This window comes from Bombyx mandarina, chromosome 16 (assembly GCF_030267445.1).
Source record: "Bombyx mandarina strain Sakado chromosome 16, ASM3026744v2".
Lineage (NCBI taxonomy): Eukaryota > Metazoa > Arthropoda > Insecta > Lepidoptera > Bombycidae > Bombyx > Bombyx mandarina.
In genome coordinates, this window is record NC_143222.1 from 11,099,887 (window position 1) to 11,110,432 (window position 10,546).

Consider the following 10,546-nt stretch of genomic DNA (forward strand, 5'->3'; position numbering starts at 1 on the left):
ACGATCCTCAGCAATGAGGGAGCGATGGAGAAGAAGAAGGGCGGGTGGACGAGCTCGGGATCCACCTACTGTTAAGTGGTCACCAGAACTCATAGTCATCAACAACGTAAAGGTCGCCCACCTTCTAAGTCTCCGTTTTTACAATACAACGGCTGTCCCACCCTTCCAAACTGAAACGCATTACACCTTCACAGCGGAAATAGGCAGGATAGTGGTTTGAAGTCGTCGTGGCCTAAAATATAAGACTTCCAGTGCATTCGTTTCTAGGGATGCACCGGTGTTCGAATCCCACAGGCAGGTACCAATGATACTAATAAAATACGTACTTAAAAAAATTAACTGTTCACGATTGACTTTCACGGTGAAGAAATGACATGGTGTAATATGGGGAAAAACCCGCGAAATTATAATTTACGTAATTACTAATGGTAGGACGTCTTGTGAGTCCGCGCGGGTATGTGCGGACCACCACCCTGCCTATTTCTGCCGTTTCGGTTTGGAGGGTGAGGCAGCTGTTGTAACTATACTGAGACCTTAGAACTTATATCTTAAGGTACCTGGCGGCATTTACGTTGTAGATGTCTATGGGCTCCGGTAACTACTTAACACTAGGCGGGCTGTGTGCTCGTCCACGCCATAAACAATAAAGACAAAATAAAAAACCTATCCATGCGAGTTCACAAGATGCCTTACGACCAGTAAATTTGTATTCTTAAAATAACAATAGATTATTCGTTCTCATTTGTGATTATTTTTAATAAGCATTCTCATACACAATGACATGTACGAAATAGCTTATTATTTTAAATTGTATAGCGATTTTTTTGTGTAATTTTATTTTGTAAATTATTTTGATGAATGGATGGACGGACACATTTATGGTTTTTTTTTGCATGTGATAAACACATATGCAGAGCGCACTCTATGTCAAGTAGTTATCAAAGGGAGAAGAGGATATGCGGGACACATAAATATGAGAACATTACAACTTGGGATTTGTGGAAACTTCTGTAATCTTAGCTCTCAGTCATTGTTTTGAAGTAAATACTGTTACGCTCTGGGGCTCGGAATAAATAATACACGTGTATATATACGGGTTCGGAATAATAAAAAAACAAAAGCAAAGTACAAATGAACACTGTATTAACACTTAGAACACTTTATAATTCTCAATTCGCCTCTTCCGCTTCGCTTCAGGTGATCCGTTCGCTGTTTCGCTTCGAGTAGTTCCGATTACTAACTATCTGCGTGCCATCTCTGCAATGCTTTTATAGTCGATACGACATCCCTAGAATTATCGAGAATATTCCACAAAAGTCGAGTATTGTGTGTTTCCGCTATCTGACAATAGATGGCGTAGTACTTCCCAGGCTTTCTAGATGCTACTAGATCCTTCGATATTCGTTCGGCTATTCGGCGATAGATGGCGTTACTCTTACCGGTGTAACAATACGTAAATTAACGCGCTCACAGATGACTACCACAATGACGAAATAAAAATATATAAAAAAGGAGCCAACAAAAAAAAATTGCATAATTATCGGCAGATCGTATTGTGAACACATGAAATTTCGACGTAACTATAGTAGTGCAATTAAAAACATCTGCCCGTAGTATATTTATGAAAACACATTATTCACTTCAGTCGCTTCGACTTTGCCTTTTTAAATGTTCCCCTAATTTTAGCGGCGGTAGGGGATGTAGCCCGCCACAGTAGGTACCTTGCCTACTTCTAAAAAGTTTCATCATAACCGGCCTGATAAGTCTGCAATGAGAGATCCCCTGCGATGAATGCAGATAGTCTCACACAGGGTGAGATAGTGAGACGGAGTCTGCAATGAGAGGTCCCTTGAGTGAGTGCAAATAATCTCAAACAAGATAAGAAGGTGAGACAGCGTGAGGCCCACCGAAAGCCTGAATATAAAGAAGAACATTCTACTACTACATCTGAAATAAAACAAAAAGGCAAATTTAAATCATTATATTAGGCACCCAAGCTTTTGTAAAGCTGTGGGACGTAGTCGTCGAACTGCGCTCTATAGAAGTTGCCGGCGACAGGCGCCCCCAGGTTGTACTTTTCAGCGAACTTCTTCGTGGAGAACGAGGCGCGACCATCAATAGACCTGCGGAAACAGTTTTTTTTTCTTACTTAGACGGTTGGACGAGCTCACAGCCCACCTGGTGTTAAGTGGTTACTTGAGCCCATAGACATCTACAACGTCAATGCGCCACCCACCTTGAGATATAAGTTCTAAGGTCTCAGTATAGTTACAACGGCTGCCCCACCCTTCAAACCGAAACGCCTTACTGCTTCACGGCAGAAATAGGCAGGTGGTGGTACCTACCCGTGCGGACTCACAAAAGGCCCTACCACCAGTAAAAAGTTATTTTAATACAAAAGGGACCTAGCAACATAGAAGATTTTAGTTATTTCGTAGCCTGATTAGAGTTTCGCAGCCCTTAAACTCCATCCGTGCGCCAAGTTGCTCCAGTCTCCATAAAAATAAAGGGCTGATCCTCAATGTGTTAAAAAGGGTTTCGTTGTGAATCAAACTCAGCGACTTAAGCACGGCATACAGGTTAAAAGACTTCACTTATGATGAGATCTCAGGTGATTAACAAAAGCAGTAACCAGGTAAAAAGAAACAATAGATAAAAAACTAGTGGAAATAGATTATGAAGGTGATCAAAACTGCATCTAGATTGCTAGCATCACAGAAATTAATGAGTGCCCTTTAAACTATATTGTTTCGCCATTACGAATACAGTAGCAAATAACTGTAAATCTATAGACGAGGCATCTCTACTCAGATTTAAGAGGAGCTTACTTTTATTGCTAAAATACAAGACCCTTACGTATTCGTTAGCCTTTTCTCGTCGAAGTCCAATTTTCCTGGTTGTTTATAAAGGATGTAGACGTAACGATGGATCCCAGTACCCTGGGGTGGTCCGGAGCCGATGTATCCCGATAGAGTCTCTCCAGCAGAAACGTCACCACCAGGAATGTTTCCTACGAGCCAGTGGTGCCATTCACGGTAGACCAGCTCAGGTCCATCGTAGTTATCAGGGTCTGAAATGAAAACAACCCCGAAATGAAAAGGTCTGATAGAGTAGACAGTATCACAGTAGTACTCTGTAGTTTTGGAATTCCCTAAGGTTTCCTAATTCCTCTCAGATCACCACAATTACCAATAATAATAGATCCTAAAGTGAAAAGACTATCAGGAAAAATTGAATTTTGTAATGTATTTAGAACTCCTTTGTCATATTGTAAGAGTCATAGGAGTCTATTTTCCTGAAATGCCCAGAGTCTCTTAGAGGTTAATTCAGCTCTGACATCAACTCAGTGAAACCAAAATGCTTCAACCTCTGGAAGGAACTATATCATTGGATGGTCCCTTGCACGTAAATGCTATTGACATTTCTTTTTTATCAGTATTCCAATGTAGGCACCGAAAAAGTCGTACTCCTGATATTGGAATTGGACTGATGATCATTACTTTGACCACTTACTCATCTGGTAGTAGACTCACTTACCACAGTTCACAACTCTCGACGTTGAAGGCAGAGTATAACTTAGTTCTTCCATGAGTACGATGAACTATGGTCTGTTTGCTGCTAGCAATCCTACTAACCGAGACCGTTGATGAAGAACATTTTGGGTGGATCAGGTGGATCTATCAGGACACTTTTTTTGTATAGTTTAGATGGATGGCCGAGCTCACGGCTCACTTAGTACTTAGTGGTTACCGGAGCCCTTAGGCATCTACAACCCAAATGCCGCCACCCACCTGGAGACATGAGTACTGAGGCTTTATAGAACAACGGCTACCCCTCCCTTCCAACCGAAACGAATTACTGATTTACGGCAAAAATAGGCAGGGTGTTGGTACCGCGCGCACTACAGTACCGTAAGTTTCGTGTAGTCGGTGTGGTGAAGCTCGATGGGGCTTAGTCGGTAGGCGGTTCCGCGAGGGAAGTGCCTCACGCGCCGTTTTCAAGGCGTAGTTTCATGTGAGAAATTGGGGGAAGTGGAGCACCTCGGTCCTTCTCTTCTTCCTTCCTCTCTGGAGGCGCCGGAGGCCGACATAGCACGGTTCTTTACCCACCTCGACCGGGTATCCGTAAATAGATTCACGAGAATAATAAAAAACAAGGGTGTTGGTACCTACCCCTGCGGAGTCCCAGACGTTCTAACACCAGTGAACATATCTCGGGCTGTGGCTGGCTGGTGTGTAAGTCAGTCACGTCGTATAGTTATAGAATTGATGATTGATCTTACCCGTGAACACAAGGGTATAAAAAGCATCAGCCTCGGCCTCAAATCTGACAGAAGGCTGATCCTTCACTTGTGTCGGAGTCAGCTCATTTCCTTGAGACGCTATAGCACCGCTCGGGTATTTAAGCTGAAATACATTACGAATGTTATTAAATTTTAAGCCGACTTTGAAACAAGATATTTTATATTGGACTGTGGAGTTAGTTTTATTGTTAGAAATATTGGGTTTTAAGGTCTTCCTGTCAAAATAATATCGGAACAGAACGAAATCTTAGCTTTTTACCTTTCAAGGCTATCAGCTTACCTACCTAACTTTCACTTTGAGTTCTATAGTAGAACGGCTACCACGCTAGGTAGGGTGGTGGTACATATCCGTGCGTACTCACAAGACAACAAGACCTTACCATCAGAAAATGTAAATGTTTTTATTGTATTAGAAAACATAGAACATTTTGTTTACGGAATACGTTTCAATGAACATTTTAAAATAAGTAAAAGAATGAGGACCGAACGTACATTTTCTAGATACGATGCTTGTGTGAATTAAGAAAGAAAGTGAAAGTGATACTCGCTAACAACTCAAATATATAGGTATATTACTAACGGTAAATATATGTAACAACTATTGTTAGTTTATGGGTACTTATGGGTATAAAGTAATGTAGAGTAAATAGTGGTAGGTGTAACGGATTTTTTATTAAATTACATACAAATACATACACAAAAAATATCGCTGCCTACTTAAAGACATGAGGTTGCAAGATCAGCCTATTCCGCACTCAGGGTGCATAATTACTTCGTGCCAGAACGGTGGCACAAACACGTGGGGTTTTTCGCAAATTTCCACCACTACTGATGACCTAGATCAAGTTAAAGATTAGGAGGTGGCTGGCGGCATTCACATTGTTATGTCGACGGTCTCCTGTGACCACAGTATCCTGTGTGATCTCGTTAAAAAAACAATAAAGATTGGTGGTAGGACCTCTTGTGAGTCCGCGCGGGTAGGTACCACCGCCCCGCCTATTTCTGCCGTGAAGCAGTAATGCGTTTCGGTTTGAAGGGTGGGGCAGCCGTTGTAACTACACTGCGATCTTAGAACTTATATCTCAAGGTGGGTGGCGCATTTACGTTGTAGATGTCCATGGGCTCCAGTAGCCACTTAACATCAGGTGGGCTGAGAGCTCGTCCACCCATCTAAGCAATAAAAAAAAAAAAAAACAGCCGGCTTTTTTCGGAAACTGGCGTACAGTATGCGTCCGAACTTAAATTAAGTCGTGTCTAGACAAATGATATCAGTTATCGGCTAAACGAATTCTTTCCTATAGATTAATATTTATTTAAAACGACATACACGTTATTTATTATCAAAACGAATCTATCATGAATCAATAACTCGATAATAAATTATATATTCATAAACACGTGCATTCTTCTAAATCTAATCTTAAAAACGATTAAGAACTAAAACTAGAACCCTGGAACAGTATTACTATCCCAATATTATTTGGTATTTTTTTTATTGCCGACGCAGACGAGCATACGGCCCACCTGATGGTGAGTTGTTAGCGTCGCTAATGGACGTCAGCAATGCCAGGGGCAGAGCCAAGCCGCTGCCTACCGTTTAATAGTCTCCACAAGCCTCGTTTGAAGAAGGAAATGTCATAGCGCTCGGAAAACACCGTGGAGGGGAGCTCATTCCATAGCCGGATGGTATGTGGCAAAAAAGATCTCTGGAAACGCACTGTGTATGACCGCAGTGGCTCCAGGTAGTATGGATGAACTCTACTCCGGTGGCGGGCGGTGCGATGGTAAAAACGAGATGTCGGTATCATCTCGAACAATTCCTCAGAGCATAGTATTTTTAAAACTAGATTAGATTTATTTACTATTATTTGTTTATCTATGGTGGGGTTCCGGTAGATTAAACATAACTACATAATATTATGTAAACATAACTACTAAGGAAGTCATAAAAACTATATAAAAAATTATATTAAAATACTAACATAACTAATACTAACTAAAACTGTGGAATTCGTTGCCGGCTGACATCCGAATTTGCAAGTCTGCTTCTGTTTTTAAATACAAGGTCAAACAATTTTATCTCTCATCAACCGAATGATCATGGTTCTATACTCTTCGCATACACGAGTGTTACTGTGTTACTTATAATATTTTCTATGTGTATGTGCTATAATTCTCATGTTGTATTTGTTATTTTAGTTATGTGTTATTTGTTCTACACACACTCATCACTTTTTATTATTATTCTCATTATCCTCTCGCAGGTCTGCTGGAAGAGATTTCTCAAAGAAATAAGCAGTGCCTTTGTACATAATTTTCCTATTACTCTGTACTGTGTCTTGTTTTCTGTGTGTACATAAATAAATAAAAAAATAAAAAAAAATAAAAAAAAACTAACACATACATATAATAGATTTTAAGTTATGTAAATTTACTGGAAATAAAAGGCTTTATTATTACTATTATAATATTATTTATCTATAGATTACCTCAATATTCTTAGTTGGAGCGACGGGAATAACATCCGGCACTATTTTGCTAGCTTCGAATGCTTGTGCTACCAAAGACATGATTCTGGGAATGTGAAAATGAAATCAAATGTTAAGTACTTGATAAACATAAGCTAGTTTTGTATCGTTGTATGGTTTTGGCGGGTCGTAGAAATAATCCACTGAGTTTCTTGTGCTTATTAAGTCGTGTTAATGTATTATTTAGGTGGGGCAGCCGTTGTAACTATACTTGAGACCTTACAACTTATACTTGATCCATTAACGGTGCTTTTAGGCACCACAAGCACCGGTCATCGTCCTCGTCGAACCCGTCGCTTGCGAAAGGGGCTCGACGAGCGAATTAACCCATAGACTCAGCCCACTGAGTTTCTCGCCGGATCTTCTCAGTGGGTCGCGTTTCCGATCCGGTAGTAGATTCCGCGAAGCACTGCTCTTGCTAGGGTCAGTGTTAGCAACTCTCCGGTTTGAGCCCCGTGAGCTCACCTACAAACGTTAGGGCGAAGCTGAAATAGCCTCTCAAGGCTATCACCATAGGTTTTAAAAACAAAAAAAAAACAACAACAACTTATATCTCAAGGTGGGTGGCCTATTTCGTTGTAGATGTCTATGGGCTCCAGTAACCACTTAACACCGGGTGGACTGTGAGCACGTCCACCCATCTAAGCAACAACAAAAAAAAAGTATGTGTTCTCAGATGGATACTGCAATAATAATGCAAACATAAGTCAATGGATTTGGATCAGATAGATCAAAAAGATAGTTTGTAAACTGGATTTTATTCTGCACATAGGCTATCATAGCAAATGACATGAATTGCAAACGGACGGTATATGTGTAAAATTTTTATAATTTTTTATGTTAGGAAAGGCGATTGCATGCAGCAGAGATGGGAATGTTGCGATGGATGTGTGGAGTAACGAGAATGGATAGATAGAATACGGAATGAATATGTTAGAGGAGTCTGAAAATGGCACCTGTGACAGAGAAGCTGAGATGTACGCGTTTGGAATGGTATGGATATGACGAGGCGAAATTAAAATGAGGTTGGTAAGAGAGTGTTAACTATGAATGTGGAAGGATATTGAGGAAGAGGTAGACCTAAGAAGAAATGGATGGATTGCGTGAAAGACGATATGCGTAAGAGGGGAGTGAGCGAAAAAATGGTATATGATAGAGGAGTATGGAAGGAGAAAACATGTTGCGCCGACCCCAAGTGACTGGGAGAAGGGCAGGAGAATGATGATGATGTTAAATATGACATGGTTTTCGTTTTCATCATTTTATGTACCAACGAATCTGCAAATCGGCTTGAAGCTTATGAACAACACAACTGTATTAATAGCAGGGCAAAATGATAACGCGTTAAGCATGTAATTATTGCATTAATAAAATCTTACTTACAATACGTCGTGTCTGTATGATCGCCAAAAAAATACTAAGCGTCTTCTTAATTACAAAAATATGTCGAATATTGATAACAGAATTATTAGGTATATCTGAATAAGATATACGTTTTTTGTTTTTCTTATTGCGTAATCGGATGTGTTTACGCAATAAAGAGTCAAGTTTGAGAAATTAACAATATCGGAATAGGTTTTTTTTCTTTTTACTAAATTTGGGTACCATTTAAAGAGTATCTAGTGCCAATTGGTTACTAAAGCCCATGGATCTCAAACCGTTGACTCACGGGTCAGACTCAATTTTCCTTGTAAGTCTATTCGAACATTGAAACCAAAACGCATCACTAATTTGCGGCAGAATTGCTAACACTAGCCCTAACAAGAGCGGTGCTTCGCTGAACCTCCGCATCAGAATCCCGACCCACTGAGAAGATCCGATGACAAATTCTATGGGTTAAGTTGCAGGTCGAACTCTTCGAAGCCGATACATGGAATACCTATAAGCAACCGAATAGCATTTTATACAATAGTATGCGTTGACAAGGAAATTTCTGAACTTTTGGTAGGGTCTTCTGAGCCCGCACGGGTGGGTCCCATCAGCCTGCCTATTTCTGATACGAAAGCAGCTTTTTAGTTTAAATGCCACTTTGATAAAGCGGCACGACACGAGAACCCTCGTGGCCATCAGTAACTACATTCCCGATCTTGCGGACAGAATGGAAAGCAGTCGACGTCGCCCCAAACACGTCATTTCGGATCCTCCCGATCCACTAACGGTGCTTTTAGGTACCTCAAGCGCCGGTCATCGTTCTCGTCGAACCCGTCGCTTGCGACGAAGGGCTCGACGAGTAAATTAACCCTCAGACACAGCCCACTGAGTTTCGAGCACGGCTCTTGCTAGGGTTCGTGTTAGCAACGTGGTCAGGTTTGAGCCCCGTGAGCTCACCTACTAGTTAAGGTTACGCTGATATAGCCTCTCAAGGCTCTCAACAGAGGCAGGAAAAAAAAAGTTTAAATGATGATGTAGCCGTTGTACTATAAAACTGAGGCTTAGTACTCATATCTCAAGGTGGGCGGTGGTTTTTACGTTGTCAATGAGCTCTGGCTCTGGTAATCACTAAAAATAAGGCGGGCTGTGAGTCCTGTGAACAGTTTAAGCAATTAAAAAAATGTTAATTCCTTACGACGAAGTCTTTTACATATTAATTATAATGAAATTACATTTATATTTTAATTGTCGAAATACTCTGACCTATGATCTGTTCGACTGATAGCAAATTGTATCTTTATAACTGCATATTGCAAACAATTTTTTTTGTTTCCTACCTATTCGCTGGCAGTATAAGGGCTATTTCAGCTATTCACGAACTCAACCTGAGAGAATTTGCTAACACTAGCTATGTTTTAGTTTAACATTGATTTAGTTTAGCTAACTTGCTAGCCCTAGCAAGAGCAGTGCTTCGGAATAGCATCGTGTAATCCTCCTTGCGACGTATTCCTCATTGCTGAGGGTCCTGACCACCCTTTTCACGTTCGCACGCACGATATTTCTCCATCCATTCTTGTCTCTGGCGGTGTGGAGGGCGTTGTGAAATAATTGTCGCAATTATTGGTTGATCCTTTTTTGTGTAGCGGAAGAATAATGGATTCCAACCAATCCCAACAATCGTGTAATAAAAACCCGCAAAATTATAATTTGCGTAATTACTGGTGGTAGGATCTCTTGTGAGTCCGCGCGGGTAGGTACCACCGCCCTGCCTATTTCTGCCGTGAAGCATTAATGCGTTTCGGTTTGAAGGGTGGGGCAGCCGTTGTAACCATACTGAGACCTTATATCTCTATAGAACTTATATCTCAAGGTGGGTGGCGCATTTACGTTGTAGATGTCTATGGGCTCCAGTAACCACTTAACACCAGGTAGACTGTGAGTTCTTCTAAGCAATAAAAAAATTTTTAAAAATCTACCGCTGGATCTATCTTTACTATTTAATTAATAGGGACCGAATTATTTTGTACAATAAAACCGGGTTGTAAAAATTCTATTCACGTTCTAGACGAGAGTGGATTTCGATAACCTAAGAACGGTTGAATTGTGAGCTCTTTCTTCCATGCATTAAACTATTATAGCATTACCATAAAAATCACCAAGTAAAAATCTACAATTTTCCCGTATTAATGTCTAATCTTAATCTTCCCATTCGAGAGGGTAAATGGTATGACAAAATATATGGAAACACATCGCGAATCTTCGTTCATTTTTTTTTTTTCATTCTATACTAACTCTGACGCAGTCCGTAAGCTTACATGTCGACCAGTACGAATTCTGGTTTATT

At 40.5% G+C, this 10,546-nt stretch overlaps 1 protein-coding gene across 2 annotated transcripts; it reads right to left on the bottom strand.

The window, feature by feature from the left end:
• Positions 1–1,966: 1,966 nt before the first annotated feature.
• Positions 1,967–8,355, bottom strand: LOC114240468 (phosphatidylethanolamine-binding protein homolog F40A3.3). 2 transcript variants are annotated; one of them, XM_028171017.2, is made up of 5 exons: positions 8,215–8,355; positions 6,793–6,877; positions 4,283–4,406; positions 2,857–3,070; positions 1,967–2,123 (listed from the first exon to the last, which is right to left on the bottom strand). In XM_028171017.2, exons 2-5 carry the CDS (start codon positions 6,871–6,873, stop codon positions 1,985–1,987), a joined length of 558 nt encoding a protein of 185 aa, XP_028026818.2. In that variant the 5' UTR covers positions 6,874–6,877; positions 8,215–8,355; the 3' UTR covers positions 1,967–1,984. The 2 variants fall into 2 exon arrangements, with proteins under 2 accessions (XP_028026818.2, XP_089589783.1); XM_089733657.1 differs by having other exon boundaries at positions 8,211–8,278.
• Between the last annotated feature and the right edge of the window lie 2,191 nt (positions 8,356–10,546).